The 22634-nt window shown below is 40.9% G+C and overlaps 1 protein-coding gene across 1 annotated transcript; it reads right to left on the reverse strand.

The window, feature by feature from the left end:
- Positions 1 to 1011: 1011 nt before the first annotated feature.
- Positions 1012 to 21845, reverse strand: LOC121888854 (serine/threonine-protein phosphatase PP1-beta catalytic subunit). Its single transcript, XM_042400403.1, has 8 exons — positions 21712 to 21845; positions 6372 to 6503; positions 6017 to 6247; positions 5489 to 5593; positions 5194 to 5265; positions 2709 to 2860; positions 2439 to 2573; positions 1012 to 1606 (listed from the first exon to the last, which is right to left on the reverse strand). Exons 1-8 carry the CDS (start codon positions 21761 to 21763, stop codon positions 1502 to 1504), a joined length of 984 nt encoding a protein of 327 aa, XP_042256337.1. The 5' UTR covers positions 21764 to 21845; the 3' UTR covers positions 1012 to 1501.
- Between the last annotated feature and the right edge of the window lie 789 nt (positions 21846 to 22634).

The following is a 22634-nucleotide window of genomic DNA, read 5'->3' on the forward strand; positions in this document are numbered from 1 at the left end:
ATTTCTTCATTGTTCGTTTTTAAGCTGAGTCGTATATTGAGTAATAAGCTTAAATAAACTAGAATAACAAGTGATAACATGTCAGCTTTGTAGACTATATTTTGTATGTGGTGCACATAGATAAGAGTGTGTAAGTCATGTATTTGATACATGCATTCATACTTTTTGTGAAGCTACACTTTTAGATCTGTGAATGTTTTTAGTGTTCAATCTTTCTAGTATTCAGCACTGATCTGTACCTGTATCACATTATAAGCTTTGTGGTACTTTATATATTTCTGTATACTAAGAAAATACACAGGAAACAGGTGTAAATCATGTGATATGTTGTCTGTTTGATGAGAACATAAATCTGTTGTCACAATAGAACAATACTATAAATCTGAATTTCACTTTGTAGATAAAATGACACATTCAGAACCACTCCAGGGATAAAATGAGCACTTCTTTGTTTAGAAACAATATGTTTATGCTAAATGTCTTTAAAGAAGCGGCCTTTTCACCACTCAGGGGTTTTTGTTTTTGAAAGCAGTTGTAAGATTCCATGTTGGCTTTCCTCCTGTCCTCCCCAATTTTTTGAGTCACCAGCCGCCACTGCTGTGGACGGACATAAACAGTTCAACCAAAGAGTGATTTTTTTTTTTCTCCTCGGACTCTTTCATTTGAAGGATTTTCAGAAGCCTGGAGATTTAGAGTATCCAGTATTACACATGAAAAACAGCAACATCAGTAAAAGAATAGACATTTTGTTGGACAGAAGTAATCTGGTGACCCCTCAAATTTTTAAAGATTAAAATAAAAATAAAAAAAAGAGGGAATTCAAATTTAGTCTGGGATGGTCTGACACTAAAAGGTATGAAATGTTTCATCTGAAACAAATTGTCTCTTTTTAGTTAAATTTGAGTCATTTTCATAGAATGGAAGTGCACCGTTATCCCAGATTACTCATGTTTTTAATGATCTCTCTGGAGAGGTGATTTTAGCGCTTCACTGAAAGAAACACACAACAGGTGGATTTCTTCCCTGTATTATTTATTGAAAACCCAGCAGCCGTCATTAATACCTGTTGTGTCTGTACAGGCAGGGGAGTAAGGAGATGTGATAAACTAAACTAGTCGTCATTCTGTTGTAAAGAAAAGAAAAAAAAAAGGCAAAGGACAAAAGACAAAAAAAACACTCTGATATGCTACAGAATGACATCCTTGTACTGTTTTCTCATTTTTCTTTCAACACTTGTTTTTAAAAACATTTCAAGGTTACACAGATGCAGAGAAAAAGCATTGAGGAAGAAGAGAGTGTGACAGCAGTTCAGAGGGAGATAAGAAAAAAAAAAAGTAAATGAAAGACTGGTTTGAGTGTGTCTTTTAAAATAGTTGTGTTCATCTGTTTTCTCCTCTGCCGAGTGTTACTTTGACTTATTTTGTGTTGTGAAAAGCCAACGGGAGACAATCTTTGACAATCATCTCTCTCATTCTGTGTCTCTTCCTCCCTCCGTCCTTCTTCATCGTTTCTTTGGGGGTTGGGCTGTGCGGGGAGGAGTGACGGGCCGACCCGAGTTCATCCCTCCGTACTGGTACTTGGCTTTCTTCTCAGATGGCTTCAGGATCTAGGATCAGACAGGCAACAGCGTTAGCTTTTAAATTAAAAGAATGAAAATGTTTTCTGTGTCGTGACTGGTCGTACTAGTGTAGATGCTTAATAACAAAGTTTCTCTAACTTCCTGGATTCTGTCATCATCACCGTGGAAAAACACAAACTTCCAACACTTCAGGAAACACTGCTACTGCACATATCTGTTATATCACTGTTATTGTGTCTGACTGCCATAAAACCATTAGTAATTAACTGAGTAGCCAATCACTAGCAATTTTCATAAATCCATTAATAGTTTAAGTAATTCAACAAGAAGAAAAAGGCAAACTTTTGTAGAATCAGGTCACATGTTGACAACTGAGCAAACTCCATACTGTGAGATGTGGTTGAAAGCCCTGGAAAAAACTAGTAAGCGGACCTTTGACTCCCTGACTTTTGGTTTCAGACTGTGACAAAACAAGCAAGTGGAAGATTTAAAATACTTTTTTTTTTTACTATTATCTGACATTTGATAAACACAATAAGTTGTAAAAAACAAAACAAAACAAAAAAAAAAAACAATATTCATCATTTATGAAGTCGTTATCTAATGTCAAATCATTTCATCAGAAAAGGTGGGAAAGGATGTGGTTAAATATACTGGCAGAATGTGGTTAAATATACTGGCAGAATGCGGTTAATATGAATGGGGAAATTCCCACATCATATATGTGAATGTACATTAGCAACACCATTCTGGGTCAAAGCATTATCAGTAGAAACCAAAAACTACAGAGAGCTTCAGTCACGACAAATGAGTTTTGGTGCTTGAACATCTGCGTGTCAGTGCTGTCGTTACTGCCCACCTGGAAGGAGCACATCAGGGTTTCATCCACACTCATCATGCCACCGGCGTTGTCAAACTCTCCGCAGTAGTTGGGAGCTGAGAACAGAGTCACCAGCTGCCGCTTGGCAAAGAACTCATAGCCATCTTCTACCACCTGAGGGCGTCAGACACAGACCATGAATCAGTCCAGAGAAATACCTTAACATGTGACTGTGGTACATGGGAGTCCAGTCCTGTATGTGGCTGCATGCCTATGTTTAAATAGTTAAATAATGAATGTGGGTGGTACCTGGTGGGCTCTGCAGATCAAGTCCAGGTCGTGGCGGTTGAGGAACTTGCTGACCACATCAGCTCCAAAGGTAAAGGAAACGCCGCGGTCGTTCTCTCCCCAGCCCTGGACGTCCTTGTCTGGGTCCGACCACAGCAGATCACACAGCAGGCCTGGAGGGCGGAAAAAAACCAAACATAAAATACAACTAAATTTTTACTTTTTGGATCAGATGAGACCTGCAACTAAACACTCTGGGTCTGGGTCACAGAACTTAACAGTTTCTGCTGTGAAGTCAAATTTATGGCATTTTTTCAGATATTAAAACTTTCAGGCTGCCCTATGTATATAAACAAACATACGTTCTTGACATCCAGACACAGCAAGTCTCCCTGAAAGACCATAAGAGGATCTGAGAGGACCATAAGAGGATCTGAGAGACAGGAGCTGCCAGGGTCTAAACCCTGCCAGCCTTATAAGGACAAGAACCAAGACCAGGTTTGATGAAGATGGGTAAAGACTAAGACTGAGAGAGGTTCACTCCTACAAGTTTCCTGTAACTTAACAACTACACCTCATTTAGGAAGCAAAAGAAAATAAAAAAAGGTACAAACATGTCTTTGTGCCCTTAAAGGGGACCTATTAATATTTTCCTTATTTTCAGTCATTTATATAATGTTACAATGTAGGATGTTCATATCAAACGTGGCCAAAGTTTCAAATAATGAAGTAAAACGTATGTAGAAGTAATCCCTGTGAGCAAAAAGCACTGGCTTCAGACTGCTCCTAACACTCGATTTGCATCAGTTTCTCCTACTTTCAGCCTGAGTCGATGTTGGCTGTGACCAATTTCTTTATATGGTCATCTGCTCTACACACAGCGTGCCAGTTCACTGCTCCAATCTGCTAACATTACGGCATTTTTCCATTGTTTTGGGGGTAGTCACGTCAAGCCATGACTCCATTATACAGCAGGGCAAAGTAAAATAAGTTGTTTACCCGTTGGAGGTGTGCTAGTCGTCTGCAGCGCTTCATCAAACATCATCATCACTGTGGCCATTTCTGCTTGTCCTATTCCTCCCTGCATTATTTCTGACTGATCCGCTCAACAAAGAGCTCCAAATATCTCCATATGTGTCGACTAGGTTTTAGCGCCACTAAAAAAGCTCTGCTAATTCAGTGAGGAACATGTTTACTTTCCTGTAAATTCTTCACAATAAAAGTCTTATTGAATAATTAAAAAGCTTTTAATGTGAAGCAGTTTAGCAGGAAATGGGTTTTCATCAGCAGTAACTTAACACAACTTTGATACAGCTGCCCCTCGACAGGCTTCCGTAAAGCTGGCCAATCAAAACAGAGAAGGCTCATCAGGATGGGGGCCTTAAAGAGACAGGAGCTAAGACTGCCTGTTAGAGACAGAGGCTGAACTGAAGGGCTGCATAAAGGGCCAGTATAAGATAAATTTGGAGTTTTTTTGAACTGTGAATCATGCAAAGCGACTCTAGTGGAGTCCCAGAATAAAAATATAGAGCTGGAAATGTGCACAATAGGTCCCCCTTAAATATTGAGTATTTGTCAATCTGATAACCTACATTACAGTTAATAAAGCAGTTTGTGTGACAGCTGAATAGTTCTGCAAGAAAATATAACCTGCATCACAGTTTGTTAAATAACTTCCTATAGTAATCTGTATCAATACCTTTTTTTTTTTAACCCATAGCAGCTCTTCTAACAAGTCTAACCGACATGACATCCATCACATTGCATCACTGACTGAAACTGCTGGCTGCTGTTTGTTTATTCTGTACACTCATGTGTCACTATCATTTTCACACTGCATGGTAGGACGTTTAGGTGTGGCCAAAGCAAACAAAGGATCGGAAGTGGATCGGGCTTTAAATAGCCAATAATTAATCCTTTTTTTTTTTTAAATGCCTAGATCAATCTTGATCCCGATCCTGTGCCAATCCTTATTGACAAGCTCTAAATGAACTAAACACCCAAATGCAGAAAAAAAAAGCTTTCACTGTTGTCAAACCAGGGGAGGAAATATTCAGATCCTTTAATTAAGTAGCAATTAAATAGCGATATACAGTGTGAAAATACTCCATTACAAGTCCTCCATTCAAAATTTTACTGAAGTGAAAATACATAAGCAAAATGTACTTTCTGCAGAAGAATGGCCCGTCTGATATATTTTTATATATTAGATGAATTGTACTGATTTTAATATTGTAGTATGCAGTAACAGTGCATCACATTTTATAAGATGATCATGTGTTTTGTATGTGAAATCTGAGAATCTAGTGGAGCAGAAGTCCTCCAGTGAAGTACAAAAACCTCAAAACTGTACTCATGCTAATGTACCAAGTTACTTTTCAACACAAAACTACAGTGCAGATGTGATAAACTCTAAGCCGACAAAATGATAATCATTTTATACTGGATGTTCATGACATGTAAAACATCAGGCCAGCTGTGTGTGTGTGTGTGTGTGTTGACCTACCTGTGTCAGGAACGTCTGTGGGTCTCATGATGCGTCTGATCTGCTCCATAGACTGCAGATCAGGAGAGAGACCTGCGGGACGGCACAATGACACAAAGCAATCAGTCTGTAAATGACCTCATCATCTGTACAGGTATTAACTGTAACCCATATCTGTGAAGTGATAGACTTGTCCTGACCCATTTACTTCACAGCAGATTAGTAAACCCAAAAATATTCTGTGCATTTCGGATTCAGTGCAAACTACCAGCCGGAAACATGCAACGTGATCGGCAGTTTGTCCGCGTGAATATACCTCCGTGACAGCAGAAGATCTTCTCGTCCACTATGGCGGCGATGGGCAGGCAGTTGAAGCAGTCAGTGAAAGTCTTCCAGAGCTTGATGTTGAATCTGCGTTTACCTGCAACATGAACAAGACAGTGAGTCGGGAAGACTCATGGCAGAGAACAGCACAAGGCCGCTCAGTCTAGAGATACTGGAACTGGAACACATCTGGAACCAAGTCTGCTGTCCTCTTTTAATTATGTCTTTTACAGCCATAATATTTGCTCAAGAGATTGAAGGTGGAAAAATGCTCATTTCTTGTCATACATGTAATATCTATCATAAAAAATGCACCACAAAATACATCACACTAGATTACACACGTTTGTCCACATTTTGGTTTTAGCAGCATTCTATTTAAGGTTTATCTGCCCGCTGCTCTATAGCAACTTCTGCTTGTTTGTGGGCTGTGACATTATGGAACTACATCTGACATAATGGGACTTGAGGGGAACTGCAAAAAAAAAACAAAAAAAACAGAACAAAACAGAGCACTCACACTCGTCATAAAAGCCGTAGATGCGGTTGATGGAGGCACACTCGTGGTTGCCCCTGAGCAGGAAGAAGTTCTCGGGGTATTTGATCTTGTACGCCAGCAGCAGGCAAATGGTTTCCAGCGACTGCTTCCCTCTGTCCACGTAGTCGCCCAGGAACAGGTAGTTGGCCTCTGGAGGGAAGCCGCCATACTCGAAGAGCCTCAGCAGGTCTGTGTACTGTCCGTGGATATCACCTGGGATGAAGGATGGAGAGGGAGCAGGGATGAATCGAGGAAAGAGATACTAAAGAGACGGATATCTTACAGTTTAGAAGAACAAAGCCGAACAGGAGGTTTCCTGAAGGATGAAGGTACTGACCACAGATTTTGAGCGGAGCCTCCAGCTCCAGAAGGATCGGCTGACTGAGGAAGATCTCTCGGGATTTGATGCAGAGGCCGCGCACCTCAGCCTCCGTCATCTGGACGATCTTCCCTGGACGACATCCTCGCACTGGTGAGGGGAGAGGAGGGTGGAATAAGGTCAAACAATAACTGTAAGTGTGTTTTCAAGAGCATCATTAACAAACTTATCCAGCTTTTCAGGCATACAGTGAAGCAATCAAAGTGTTCTCAGAATCCCCCTGATTTTTTTTTCCTCAGGGATATGATCCCACACATCGCTTCCCTCACTGTGAGCTTTTAAAAAAGCTTCAAACTAAATATGGGAGGCAGGGTTTAGCCAAAAGACAGGATGGAAATAGCCTGTGAGGGTGTTGTTTATGTTGTTGGGAGTGTTTTTGGACACACTTCCTGTTGTGTAACTGAAAGGAAAAAGAGAAGGGGGGAGTCACTGTGGTCACGTGACAAGGAGCTCTAAGACGCCAGGCACTGAGGACTGGTAATAAAGTCAGCAGGGCAATTACAGATGCTTCATAAAACTTACTTGTTTCCTGCCCCAACTTACATCTTAAAACATCAGTGGTGGTAGAATTTAGACAAGTGACAAACCCTAAACTTACTTATTATACTGCTCACATTATTGTGTAACTGTACTGGCTATTTTTACATTTTAGTTTGCACACAGCACAAAAGGTGCCGAAGACAAGTGTGAGCAAGTCGCACAACTCCTCTCAAAACATTTCCTGCATCTGGGTAGTAAATTATTCCCTGGTTTAGTCCAGCAATTTGCGGTACGAGAGAAACAAATTACAAAAGATATAAATCATTTAGACAGCAATATGAACATCTTCTTAAAATAGAATTTTTAAAAAAATGATTGGGTGATTAATTGATAAGTCAATTAAACTATTTGACGTCATCGTTTTAGTTGTTTTCTGTGTCATACATCATAGACTGAATCTTTGGATTGGAGCAAAACAAGGTATTTGAAGACGTCACCATGAGCTCCACAATATTATAAACAGTTATTTTTTAAACAATTAATCCAGAAAATAAACAGCAGATTTAAATTGATAATGAAGATAATTGTTAATCACAATCCATTTTTGACACCTGTACCAACACAACACCTGAGTCTCTGTACCAATAGCAAAATTATATTTTCAATACCTTACTTTGAAGAAAACAAAAATGTTTTGACAGTATTTTTGTCTCCCATTTCACAAAATAAGTTCAATGTTTACTTTTGTCTTAATACAAAGCATCTGTACAAGAACCTTCTTTTATCTAAAGTTAGCAAAACTATCCAATCAAAGAACAACATTCAATGCCAACTTTCAATACTTGAGACACATTTCAGTTAGTTCCAAAAAGAGTACTGAAGTTGGACTATGATGATGATGATGATGATGATGATGATAGTATACAACTTCATATACCACTCTGATGAAGGCCTATTAGCAGAAAACATGTGGGGAATAAAGAGTGATGCAGCACACTGAAGAACGGTTGTGCCGCTTTTTTCATCTTGATAGACAAATTATGTAAAACAGTTTTCTCTGAGCTAAAGCACATGCATATACTGCACAGTGAGCACTGCAATGTGAGAGTAACTGAAAGCAATAATATTTTTTTAATAGATAATATAATGCATAAAATGCAAAATATGTACTGTAAGTGGCCCTGCACATCATCACTTTCCCTTCAACTCCCTCTGAGTAAAAACAGTTTTTCCTGCCAAATGAAAAGCATTGCACTATTTATGAACAAAGCCCCTGCATGTCAGCCACTAATGGCCTCTGAAAAACTGTTGACTCACATACAGGTATGGCTACTGTCACGCATCCACTGACGACAACCACGTATAGCTGCCTTTGCAATTTGAGATTTTAAACTTTCCCTGCTTTCCTGCATGTTTTGTGACTGTCCTATATCTCTTCCCGCTGTGCTTACATGAACAGCAGGATCACCTCCTCTTTCTCTCCTCCATGGTAAACCACAGAAGTGAGCCAAAGCTGAGTAAGACCGCTGCTGCTGTCAGATGACACCTCAGCAACATGATGGAAATCCCCACAGGCATCAAACGCCACTTAACAAGTCAATCAAACAGACGTGGTCAGAGGAATCCTGCAGCTCCACAGCTAGAAGTCTTTGTTTTTGTAAAGAAGGAGAAAAAAAACAATGTAAAAGTCTCTCTCAACTGTAAGTTTATGAGAGGTGAAATGTGCGGCAGATTCCTGCAGGTGACTCTCCCTTGTGTGCCTTGAAGCTCTCAAGGCATTTTACATCCAGTTTTAAAAGGTGTGTGCAGCAGTGTGTGTTTGTGTGTGTGTGTGTACACATGTGCAACGTGACCCTGCTATTTCTGCCTTAAGCGCGAACCATAAACACTCGTCTGTCTCTGACCGCTGCAGCCAAACACAACCTGCAATCACACACCCCCACCTGAAGGGTGAGACCCGGGCTGTATTTAGACTGTCCAAAGGAGGGATTTCACAGGTAAACATACATAAATAAATCATGTGTAGGATTTGCAAGGTTTTAATGCTGCAAAAGTCAGGGGTCAGCATGCCCTTAAAAACTTCCTGTGGTTTCGAAATATAAAACATGGATGCAAAAAAAACAAAACGTATCCTACACTGAGCACAATACACAAGCAAGGAGTGTCTGTGTGTCCACCTAAATGTGTGTGTCGGCTGTCAAGAGTGATTTCAAACCCCTCCCTTTCAGTTCTCTGATAACGTGTTTGCAGTCTGTGCTGGCTCAGCTGACAGAGAGAGAGAGAGAGAGAGAGGCCAGATATAGGACAAACGCGCGCACACGCACACACACACATACAAGACAGAAACCGCAACCAGCACCCACTGACCTCACTTGCCTGAGAGGATCTCTTTGGTCAAGTTAAGGCAGAGCCGGGAACACACACACATACACACAGTGAACCAGTGACCTTGACTTCAGATTGTACCACCATGGGATTGTGGGGAGGTATCCCAGCATCCTTTACTCTGTCACCACTGCACTGCAGCTTCCCCAGTGAAGAGGAAGAGAGGGAGCGGGAGATACCGAGAAAGGGAGAGAGAACAGGAGGTGGTACCCCCCCCCCCCCCCCCCTCATCTGATCACCATAGCAACCCAGCAAGACCAATTTCCAGCCTGCAAGGTGTTGGTGAGCAGAGCTGCTGCTGTATCTCATGAGGGAGAGGAGCTGATTTGCAGATAAAGTGGCATCTCCGCCAAACCCACGCCCTGCATACTAACATGAACTGCATCTGACAGCAGTGAAGGGAACAATACAAGCCTGCACGCGCACACACATACACACCACAACAGTATCTCTGATATCAGGCCGGCACAATCCAGCTTAAAAATGAAACTTCCCAGTGTGAATTTTTCAAAACCTGATTTTATGCCTCAAAATGCCTCTAAAATCCTTAAATTTCTTCCCCGTAAATGGAAAAAGATAGGAAACTGAGGATGTAGAGGTGCTGTTGGTCATTTTATTATATTTCAGTAAGTGAGTATAGTGTATTTTAGAGGTGGACAACAATCTGGTTTTTATGTGAATGCTGCAGGTTCAGGTCTGATCCATGTATACTTAAATCTTACTATCAAGTCCTACTAGTACAGTTCAAATAATACAGCGATAATGATGAATACTAGTATCCACCACACGTGCGTCACTCAGCAGCAGAAACATTCTGTCCAGCTTGCCGCCACACACACACACCCACACTCACACACATGCACACGCGCAACAGGAGTGACAGCAACAGGTAGCAGCTTGCCGGCCAGCTAACTGTTTTGGATTGGGTGTTCATTAGCTGGTTGGCGAAGATATAAAGTGAGTCTGTGGTCTTTGTTGGTGTGTTTTTCCTCACATAAAAAGGCAAGTGGTGCATCAGTTTTAACTAATGTTTGATAAGAAGTGACCACTGACTATGCTGCACTGTATCTATATATATTTATATGTTTATATTATAAAGTATTTTCTGTGTAGCAGAAGCCTTCTGAGAGCTCCACTGTTGTCCTATTAAAAACACGTCAATGGGCCCTTTTTTTAAAGAGCTCTCTGCATCACCACATTGGTCTCATTCAAATGAATGACAGGGCTGTGTTTTGTCATGCACAGTTTAAGTCAATCTGAACACGGCCTCATCATTGGAAATTTACAGCTGATTGTCTGATTACTTCATCGTGACAGATAGGCAGATAACTTGTAGAAACTAAACTGTGACTATGTGTAGCTGTGTGTTTAAGACAGAGGAAACTTTGTTAGCCGTTAGCTCTGTGCAGGGCTCAGGCTGGTGCTGGTTTGTTTTTTGATGATGTGCAGTTTAGTGCAAAATTTAGCTTTTCTGACATGACAAATGTTTCTTTAATTGCAGTTTCACATTCAAAAAGTGTATCTTTTATGACATTTTTTACATCAAATGATTAATCAATTCATAAGGAGAATTATTGAAATAATCGTTAGTTGCAGCCCTAAAACTGATTAGCACTTAGCTTGCATAAAAATGATTCAGATGTATTTCTAAATGAAGCACACTAAGGCAAACTAATTATCAAATAAATGTAAACACAAGCTTAAAGCATATGCTCTGAAGGTGACAGACACTGCTAACAGATGCACAGTGTTTATCAGTGAACGTCACTGCTGTCTAAGTGGCAGCAGTGTAAATGAACCAGGTCTGTGGCTAAAACAGCTGTCGGGCTTCACTTCATGACAGCCTCGTGTCGACTGACAGGAACCAATGTTCTCATCGACTAGCATTTCCCAGCTGGTTCTTATGCACGATTGCTGAAAATCTCCCAAGAGCCCTTCCTCGAGAGACCTCTCCACGTTCTGAGTCATCTCTCCTAATTTGGTCAGGTGTATGAGTCTGTTTTCCTAAGCTTTTCAGTTTGGGTATAGTTCACACTCTGAAGCCCTGAAACTGAACGCTATGTCCTTCCTGTAGCTCAAACTGAAGCGGATCACTTTACTACAGGCTGCTACTCTCTTTCTCTCTGTTTCCCAGACCTCCTATCCTCCAACTTCACTCTTTTTCCCCTCCTCATTTGTTTATCTTTAGGCTGCTTTCTTGGCTGTGCCTGAATTCCTGGGTCATCCTCCTCCTCCTCCTCCTCCTCCTCCTCCTCCTCCGCCTTACCAGTGAACTGTGCTGACGTCAGAGGACAGCTCTGCCTCATACACCCCCCCACCCCCCCCCTCCCCCCTCCCTCCTCCCCTCCCAGTGTAGTCTCTGCATTCCAGGCAGCTCACGGACCGCTCAGACCTCGACAGCTCTGGCTGCAATGAGGCTTCAGTAAACACCAGTCAGAGCATCTGCAACTTCCATCAAAATCTTTACAAATATTCTGCAGCACAAGTTTTCTAAAATGCTTCTTCGTGTGATCTGGACTATAAAACTATGACATGTTATTCGAAAAGAATACAAAAAGGAACCGCAACACCAGAGCCGCTTTTAATTTGACTTTTGAGGCCTGAAATTTAGATAGGGAAAAAAAAAAAAAAAAAAGCTCAGAATAACTAAAATCGACAGTAAATTTATCATCAACAATTCTAATAATTTATCATTTATCAAGCAAAAATGCCCCAAAATGGAGGATTTGCTGTTTTGTAAACTGAATATCTTTGGTTTGGACTGTTATTTGGACAAAATGATTAATCAATTGAAAAATAATGGCTAAATAAATACTCTTGATGTTATTTTTAACATAACACAGCTATATTTTTAGTATTGGCAACTTGCATCCACTCTTATAAACAGTAAAAAAAACCAAATCCTAATACTGTTACTACTAACTGAAATACTTTCTCCACTGTGAGAGGAGGGAGCCAATGCTTACTTTAGAGCACTACCCTCCCTCAGCACTGCTCATTAACCTTTGTTACAGTGGTTGATCTTTCCAGGTACAAAAATGAGCCAACGTTCCCTGAATTAAAAAGTCTAGCTGCCTTGTAGTTGCTAAGTTAACTCACTAAATATTTGGGAGGATCTTGGGTGCTGCCCAACCCACTATTGTGCTGTGCGTGTTGAACCACACCAGAGAGTTGTTACGACATACTGTAGTGCAACTTGACAGACTGAACGCTCAATCACACTATGACAGATTTAAGATCGTTGGAAAACAAAACCTTACAGAAAAACAGTGAGAGCAAGCCTGTCTGTGCAGTTTAGGACACGGCACAGCTAGAGCATTCAGAAGAGACACTGTGGTTCACGAGTTTAAAGCAAAGACTGCCACGAGTTTGACATTTACCAATTTAAAAAAAAACCGAAGGAAACTTTTTATTTGCCTGAATACTGTAGATATCAGCTTAGAATATAATCAAATACATAACTTTTAACCATAAATAACAAATCTAGAAGACACAAGTGTGTAGTCCTCTAAAAGGAGGTTTGGTCGTCAGTTATTTCTTCTGCGTCATTGGTTGCTACTACTTACTACAGGTCAAGGAGGTCAACTATTTTTCCATTCACTTAAAAAGAGCAGAGTTCACGTGAACAATGTGTGTAAGAGCCAAAGAGACAGGGTGAAAGATGAGTGAATTACAGTCGGATTGCTTCTTCGAGGCATTACCATATATGGGCGTTACTGTATGGAGGGAGGAGGAAATAGGCTGTCAGGACAAAGAGGGAGCGCTTGAAGGCTCTGTTGTATCTGATGGAAAGAGAACAAGACCAGCCAGGCACGGGCCAGGGCTCCATCACTGAGAGAAGGTCCACAACAATGTACCAGCTGTCAGCTGCAAAGAGCTGCGTAAGCCCATTCACATCAACAGGAAAACACACACACTGAGGTCAGCGCAATATCAGCAGCATAAAAATAGGGCTGACCCCTATAAGAATTATTCAACTGGTGTGTTCTGGCTTGTTTTGTAGTCTGTTCTTTGCTTTAGTTGCACTAAAACCGCTCTACAATGAAAACTGCATTTGTAACGCTAATGATACAACTTTGTTGAGACTGTGTCTACTTAAGTTTAGTGCGGTCACAATTGTTGCTTTTATTATTTAGTGTTTCTTTGCTGGAGCTTATTGAGTATTTGCTGCACAACTTGTCTCATCTTGCCTTCATCTTACAAATTTTTTGGATTAGAAATGTGCAAGGTCTCTATGCTGCAGTTATAAAGTTTTTTCCAAAACTACAGTAAGACTGGGCAGGTACTGTTTTAAACTTCATAGTATTACAACCAATATATTTTGATACTACTACAGTACTAAAATTAGGCTATACTTTTGATACTTTAGGAAATGTAAACACATTTGTTTGTTGATGCCCCTGTGACCTGGTTTGCCAAGAGGTTTTTATTTTTAATTTTATTTTATTTAACCTTAAACCAGTGTACCATGTAAATGCAACATCCCTGGTTTGATTTCAGGTTGGGGCTTTTTTTTTGCATGTAAACCCTCCTGCTCTGTCCCTGTGATGTCATCTGTCAAATCAAGGCAAAAGTGCCAGAAAAAATGTTTTTGTTTTTTTTTTTAATTTTACAAAAGTTCTTGTAAAGACATATAAGAACCCTCTCTAAATGATACAAGCCAGCTTTCTATATTTGATAGTTTGATACTCTATGCTGCAAAGAAATTTCTTTCAGCCCCCAAAAGGCAACATTAGCATTCATCTGGAAGTGTGTTTCCAGTATTCACTCTATTTAACTGAGGTCTGGTCACCAACTCCTGAGAAAAATATCTGGTACTGGTCTAGACGTGTAACAACTTTTTTACTGAAAACAGCTGCCACCTGAGTTAATGAGAGCCGAGAGACTGAGTCAAAACAGTACATTTGTGGGCACGTAACACCAAAACAAAGAGCTGAAAGATGCTAAACCGCTGAGAGGAACTGCAGAGTCAGGTGAAAATTCTCTGTGGGGTTGTCACTATGAACAACATATTAATATTTCTGACTTGAAATGGAAAGTAAAAAAAACAAAAAACAAAACATGTTTTTAATTTTCTCGTAATTGCCGAGCAAAGATATTCAAAGGAACTTCTAATGGGTCAAGCAGACCCATGAATTTAAAGCAGGCATGACTGTGCATGTTTTAGTCATTGCTGCACCTCGCAGCACCGATAAAGATGCCCAGTCAGACCTTTTTTAGCTCTCCATCTCCATTCTTTCCAACCGGGCATGAGTCCAACAGTTCCCCCTCCACTCCTGCATCTAACCCTCTCCCACACAGGGGCGACGGAAAACAGTGACCCTTCAGTGAACGAGAAAAACAAAGTAACTCTGGCGAGGAAAGAGAGCGAATCTTAAGGCAGAAATCCCGACTGCGATGGCATTTCTGTGCGGGCTTTGCATTTTCAGAGGACGTTTTGTTCGCCTTTAAGTGCCACGGGTGAATGGCTGTCTTTGTGGGGCGAAAGAAAGGATGAAATTGAGAGGAGAGAGTGGGGGGAAGAAATAAACAGGAGGCATGAGTATAGACACAGAAAGTGGGAGAGATGGAGAGGAGGAGAAGATGAGATTAATGTGGGGAGAAATTGAAGCTTGAGTGGGGGTGACGCAGAAGGCGAGGGAGTGAATAGAAGGAGAGGAGAGGGGAGGGAGGGTTTATTGGAAAGCCTAGCTGGGCAGCTGAAAGGCCTGGGTGAGCTCTGTGCCACGTTTGGTGCCAGGGGGTGAACGCTCCCCCGCCGCACAGGCTCCACCATTGTTGTTTCCATAACAGAGTGCCACGCCAGCAGCCTGAACACCAGCAACACAGCAGCAGTCCTCCACATCCGACAAAAACAAGCAGGGTGACACCAGGGTGGAATGGATTATGGTAGAGCAGAAGAAATGCAGTGTATTATATTTTTATATTACTATTTAACTGTCAGTTCAGACAGTGACATCCTACAGAAAAGCTCCTAGAAGTGGCATCACAGGCCAGAAACGATTGAGAAACCATGACAAACATCTCTTTCAGGTTTCAGGTCCATAACCTATTAAAATGGTAAAAACGCATTACTGTACACTGTCCAAATTAAGAATTTACTCAATTCAGTTAACCTAATAGAATCTTTAAAAAGGGAATTTGTCAAGAAAACATCAAATTCATAAACAATAGTTGTCCTGAACATAAATTCTCAAATGCCAGAGCTCCACACAAACAGTTTTTGGCAGTGAAACAGTTGTTGTCTGTTAGCTAGACCGTGTTAGTCATGTTTGCCTCTGGTAGTGTACCTCGTATAGCAGACCTAAATGTGATAACAGTACTCAAAGAGCCTCTAATGTCATTAAGGACTATTATTTGGGAGTTTCCCAGGAAGTTAGCGCAACAGCAGGCAAATAGGGAAATGAACGAAAACTTTGTGCTTGTTGAACTGACGTAGGGTGATGTGACATCTCTGGGAACAGTATTAATCAACATGTTAAATCATTGTGACATGATCACCTGAATCTGTATTTGTCCTAGAAACCCATTGGTAGATTTATATGGTTGGGCTGACATATGTTCATTTCTTTATTATTGACCATATGCCAAAGTTTTATGTTCAGAATCCTCAAAATCAATGCCAAAATTGTTATCTGTGTTTCTTTTGTCTTCCCTGCTGACCCAAAAAACTGAGGTACATACAAAACTGGGATATCCCTAATGTACAGCATCAGCCTCTATATTTGATTATACTAATGCCTTTATAAGGCGCTACTGGGCTGCAGTGTGGAAAGTGGATGCAGACTGTCCAAAAACTGTGCAGCTCAACAATTAGGGACAAACTCCATTTCAGGAAATAAACACAACCTGAGCAGCTCCTACACAGAGAAATCCTCTTAGCAGATTTGGTGTACCCATACTGAGTTACAACCTGGCTGGTGTCTTAGCCCATAAACCAAAATGACAAAATGGCTCTGAATTGCAACTTTCCATCCCACCTTGTCCCCTCTGTTGCTGGCTGATGTATGGGACCATGGTGTTGATTGTGCCAAGGTGAGCCTATGGGACACCGGTGCTGGCAGGGCAGACAGAGGGCCTGTTGTCGCTAAAGCCTGGGCCAGCGTGGGCTTAGCGTGGGCATGTTGGGAAAGCTGGGGCCTGTAATAGCTGCTGTGCTGGATCGCAGCACATAGACAGAGCACAGTACTAGTAAAAACTAATGAGGAGGAAGAGGAGGAGGAGGAGGAGCCATGTGTGGAAAACTCAAACAAACAGAAAAATATAAGACTGGCCTCGTTCAGCCAATTGTACACAAACATGCAGTGAGGAAAATCTGGAGTCTTGCAGAGGCATCCTGATGTGCAAAGACAAGCGAAGGATTTCTGTGAATACTGTGAAAAACGCAAGGTCAGCTCGACTGTGCTATAACCAACCGCAGATATTTCACTGTGAAATATGAAACATGCTACTGGCAGTTGTACTAAAAACAGATAACTGATTGATTTCCCACAGTGTCATGCAATACAGTGTAATGTGGCTGTGAGTGTATTGATTTTCTCTCATAGAAGGCAATAGCACATTGCATCAGCGGTTAAGAGGGCAAACACTTCAGTTTCCTAAAAATCAACACACACCGTATGAGCTGAGATAGGGATATATGATACCCATCATATGCAGTGTTAATGTCATGTTACTGTGGCATTACAGTAATGCAGTCGCACCATCAAGTGTGCCTAAAGTAACAAACTATGCTCAAGTCCACTGGGACAGAACTTCTAGGACCAGAGACTCCACTGAACAAGTGCAACAGAAAAACATGATGCGTTCATGAAGGAGACTTAATCTGCAAACTGACTGCATAATACTAACATCCAGACAGACAGATATACGAATGTAAAAAAAAAAAAATGGTAAAGGACAAGTCATTGTACTTACACGTAAGTGACAAATGAAACCAGAGAGGGAAGAAACCTGCATGCTGAGGCCACTGAGGAGACACCAGTGATTGTAAACCATGTTGTCAGTCGATCAGGTTTAGCCTGTTGGCTAGACAACGCCTGTGGGCTAGACAATGCCTGTCAACCCCTCCACCAAATAAGGACACGTGCACTGTATGTGTGTCCCCACACAAAGCAATTCATATTTACACTTTGTTGTCAGACAGCGAGCCTTGGTGTGATTTGGTATTAGCGACACATAAGTAGAAATCTAGTCAGTTTAGCCAATGATAAGGGCTAACTTGTAAAGTAGCATGTGATGCTACTCATAAACTCAGCCCTTTTCTGTCTAACTGATCAGCAGTTTTTCTTTAGTCATACCTAACAGCATAAACATTTTGTGGAAGTGACGTTTCTCAACAGCTAATAATTTAATAAAGTTCAAATGACACCTGTGGTATCTTTAGTGTAATCCAATCATCAGTGTACCTGAGAGACAAATGGAAAAAATATTAAGACTGGATTACTAGAGAAGTAAAAAAAACAACTGCTACGACTGAGCTGGAAGTCTACTGTATTAATGTATTGCCCTTTTTACACTCCCCCCTGTGTGTGTGTCACCAAAAGGGTAGGTTAATTTCTACCAGGGACAGCTGTGCCTGTTGACATTTAATAGGAGATCAGAGAGCTCCCTGTATGTGCCTCTGTAGGTTCTTGACTGGCACCAGTGCTCATGGAAAAAGTTAGAGATCCAGCTTCTCTTGTTAAGGAAATCCCTTTCCACCTTAGTGAAAGAGTCCTGGTGTTGTTATTGTGTAAAAGAAGAAGAAATGACTCCCCAGTGCAGCAAAGGGAAAATATTCGGAGCTTCTTGAACTGACTGCCAGGAGAGAGAGTCACTGACAGGCGAGTCAGTGAATGTCTACATGAAAGCAGGCTGTAGATGTAATCTAGTTCAGTAAACTAAGATGAGAGATATCAAGGTTTCACCAGCGAGGAAAAGCCTGCGAGAGGTCTTTGTATTGTTGAAAGGTCATGTCTTAAAATAAAATGCAGTCCTTACAGAGACAAGGGATACACCAGCGACGGTTAGAGAGAGTGTATTTTCTGTTTCTATGGCCCAGATCTGTCTGCTACTATTAGACTAACAGGGTTTTGCCTTTTTTGTCCTTTTATTAAAAAGAAAATAAAGGCAAGTCAGCTCTGACCACCCGATATGATGGAAGTGATGCGACTTGATTTATTTGCAGAACTGCTCATACTACACCTGCCATTCTAATGTCATCTATTTTAACTTGACATAGCTATGAAAAATGTTTTATGGCTGTCATATTATCATCCCGGGTCTTTATGAAAGTTTTAGTGTCATGTGGTCAACTTCCAGTTTCAAGCCAAGTAGGGCTGGCTGGATATCAAACCTCAATATCTTTTTGGCGCCAAATGTAATATGGCCGTAATATCAAGTATAGAAAGTACTGAAAGTTGGTACTGAATGTCTGGTCAGATTCATAATCTTCTTTGATTAAGAGCAGAACTATTAGTTGATTAACTGATCAACAGAAAACTGGCAACAAATAGCCTGAAAATAACCTGCTCTCTGCTTCTATAATGTTAATATTTGCAGTTTTCTTTGTCTTCTATGACAGTAAACTGAATACTTTGGGGTTTTAGACTGTTGGTCAGACAAAACAAAGTATTTGAAAATGTCAACTTGGGATTTATGAAATCATGACTGGCATTTTTGTCTATTTTCTGACACTTTATAGACCAAACATCAGCATGATTGGTGACATCACAACTAGTTTGGAGCCAATCGTGGTCCAGTATGCAATTTACACAAGTGTGATGTGGACACTTGCAGCCTCCAGTGCACAAACACTGAGAGTGGACTTTGCAGTGAAGTAGGAGACATCTTTTGTCCTGCGGTTAAACTTTTGATATGAACAGTATTTGCATATTCATCAATTCTAGATTTTTTCAATGAGGGGAAAAGGAATAGATGGAATATGAAGTTTTTATGAGATAATTGTACCTTTTTTTGAGGACAAAACCGTAGACCCTTATTTTTCCAAGCTAGGGCTGTGCGATAGGATAATATATATCATGTGACGATAGAAAAATGTCCATTGTTTCATATTATGCTTTATCGTTTATTTTGCTGTGTCACAAATTACACTCTTTATGGCAATATTTTTCATCATTTGGAGTCCATCTTTTGGGCAGATTACATTAATAAATTACTCTTCTTGGCTTTTTACTCACAAAGCTTTTATTGCTCTTACAGTAACATAAGAGTGTAGTTGTTGTCAACTCGAGTACTTCACCAAGTTCACTGTCTCTCCTCTGCTACGCTGTGTGCAGCACACACACAAAGAGGGCTCATCTCCACCCCTGCTGAACCACACACACACACAGCACGGGAGAACAGAGTAACTAACGCAACAATAAATGAAAGCAAAACAGAGTAGAGTCATGTCATTTACCTAATTTATGTGCACTCGTTTCATTTCAACTCAATGTGAGAGTCTCTACCATGTTCTGCTGTCAGTTATGGTCGCGCTACTCTCGTCTGCGCTCTGTGGTTCACCGCTTGCTGGGCTCAGACCTCTGTGTGTGATTTCTGAAACTGATTTTATTTACATCAAATTTTGGTTTGGATCCGGAAGTATCAGCCTTCATAAAACTATTAGGTTCAAGCTTATGAGAGGCAAGCTTAACACTAACAGTCTGTAAATTCCCACCAAAAATGAGCAAGCCGGATACACACTAACTGTAGATGGAAAGAGAAAGTAGCTGAAGGGAGATGGATGGTTGGATATATTCTCTGCTCACATCTGGAAGCTTTTAGGGCCAGATCCCTCCAATTTCCTCCACTGAGGTTTCCTAGTCGCCGCATAAAAAAGCAACTAAATATGTAGCCAGTTAACTAGCAACATTATAGCATTGCCCATCTGACATACAGGACCACACTGCTGTGTTACTGCACAGCTGACACATATGCATAGAGAAAACAAGCACTATTATATAACCAGTCCCGATCAATCCAGATGATTAGGTTATACTGACATGTTGATCCACACCTTGCTCATTCATTAGCATATGCTGACAAACTGTGTACATTTCTGTGTGTATCTGATTTCCAACACACTGAATCTGTCTGTGAGACAATCAATGGTGAATGTTTGTTCACCACTGCCTCAGCTCTCCACATGTTTACTGAAGACACAGAGAGACACTGTCTCTGTGTTCTCAAGAGAATGAAAGGCATGAGAAAGACAGACAGATCAGCTTACCTATGTCAAGATCCCTTATTTAGCACTGCTAAGAAAGTCACCCACTGCTACCCAACACATAACAGTGGTGCGGGAGCAAAAACAATGCTTTCTTCGAAAGTAATGAGGTTACTTTTTCTGCAGCATTAACAGACTAAGTAATTGGATGTAAAGTTGTGTCACTCTTCAGTGGAGAATTTAGTCCATGCACTGTGCAGAACAGAGAAATAGCAACTTTAAACACCTAGTTTGGTTTACACATTTGTCTTTCAACTACTGGCTAGGGAATTATAACGTCCGTGGAATAAGGTTAATAAGAGTTACATAATGTTGAAATGCTTACAGAGTACACACTCTGCAGGTTTATTTATAGAGGAATATCATCAAGCCCTGTGGCTTGTGTAAACATTACTATTCAGCAATGTTCGCATATAAACACATTGAACTTGTGACGTGCCTTCTCTTCTCATCTGAGGAATCCTTGTGCCAAACCCCGTTTTTCTTATCAGTGGGGGCAAACGATATATATACATATCAGAGTCAAGACTTTAGATCTCTTATGAAACCAGACAACTGTGCTCAAACTTTCGGGCATACTTAATGCACCAAGCTGCGCTTTGTCTCAATAGAAATGTAAAACTTTTAGGACTGATATACACCATAAACTATCGCCCACTGTTGTGTGTTTTGTTGTAGAAAGCAGCACAGTTTTAAACACATTTTGTGTGATTAAAGCTTCTTAGATAGTGTGTTGTAGGCTGCATACCAAAGTGATGACAGTATTAATGGTGTAATGCAGTTATTGCAACATTAATCAAGAACACGATAAATGACAATAGTTTTAAGGTTGGTCTGACTACTGGAGCTTGTCCCGGATACAAACAACAAACAATCCTTCAGCTAGCTAACATACAACTTTGTTACCACTTAACCGTCGCACAACTGTAACACTCAACTATCACTTTATAGAAACACTCGAGTGTCAATAGATGTAAAATAACGATAACTTCATCTTAATCATGGGATAAGTAAGAGAGTAGGAGGCGGCTGACTAAAGGTGTGCCTGTGATTCCTATTACCGACAGACGGGACGAGTCCTGTTCACTCCAGCACCGGGCTACGCTAGCAAGTCCAGCGGGCCTTTTTTGATGCCTACTGGCGTCAGAACGAAACCCAAATAACCACGGAGAACTAATACCGCAACAACAAGATAATATGTGAAGAATATGGTTGTGGACTTACCCTCTAAAAGCCTGGAAATCAGCGAGTCCACGTCCAACTCCCCCTCCGCCATTTCTGTAACGAACAGCTCTGCCCGCCCGCCGCAGTCTGGAGCAGGCGAGACAGGCACCGCCTCACCGCAGCGCCACGCACCGCCAACCTCCTCCCATTTAAGGCTATTATGCTGCCTTTAAATGCCCCTCGGATACTTTAACTTCTAACGTCGAGAGAGGAAAAGTGGATAGCTTTTACTCTGACACAGAGAACATTACTGATGTTTTTCAGAGTTATGGTTATATTCCCAATTGTCTGACAAAAAATATCGACTCAAGGTCCGCTTACTAACTTTCAACCGCATCTCATAGTCTGCACAGACACTACACTCTTTTCCAAAGTGAAGAATCAACTTTCAAGCTAATATCCTAAATAATTCATATTATTGTCCATTAATATATACATATGAACATTTTTGTGCATGCGTAGAGCTTTAGATTTCTGAATATATTTCTCCTGCCTTGAATGCAGATATTACTCCATTCATTTACATAATCAATAAGTAGGCTCTCAGAACTTACCTCAACGTAAAAATACTCCATTACGAGAAAAAGTCCTGCAGAAAATAGTACATGGATGGATCACGGTTCGTCAGGGGCTGAGACCATCACTGGGCGAGGACAGACAGACAAATACAGACATACAGAAGAAAAATAATTCATGTTCAAATTCATTCCTGTCTGCATTTGAAAGTCACACACAGACCTATACTTGCATTACGTGGCAGCCAAATGACACCTATGCAAAAAGCTGACAACATGGAAACTCCAAAAAATAGGTCGGACAATCCCCAACTTTTTACTTTTATGTACTAATTCGTTGTTGTTCCCTAATTGATCCTATGATTTCCAACAGCACCTGAATGTATCAGTATAACCAGGGCATTTGCA

The sequence above is a fragment of the Thunnus maccoyii genome, chromosome 22 (assembly GCF_910596095.1).
Source record: "Thunnus maccoyii chromosome 22, fThuMac1.1, whole genome shotgun sequence".
Classification (NCBI taxonomy): Eukaryota; Metazoa; Chordata; class Actinopteri; order Scombriformes; family Scombridae; genus Thunnus; species Thunnus maccoyii.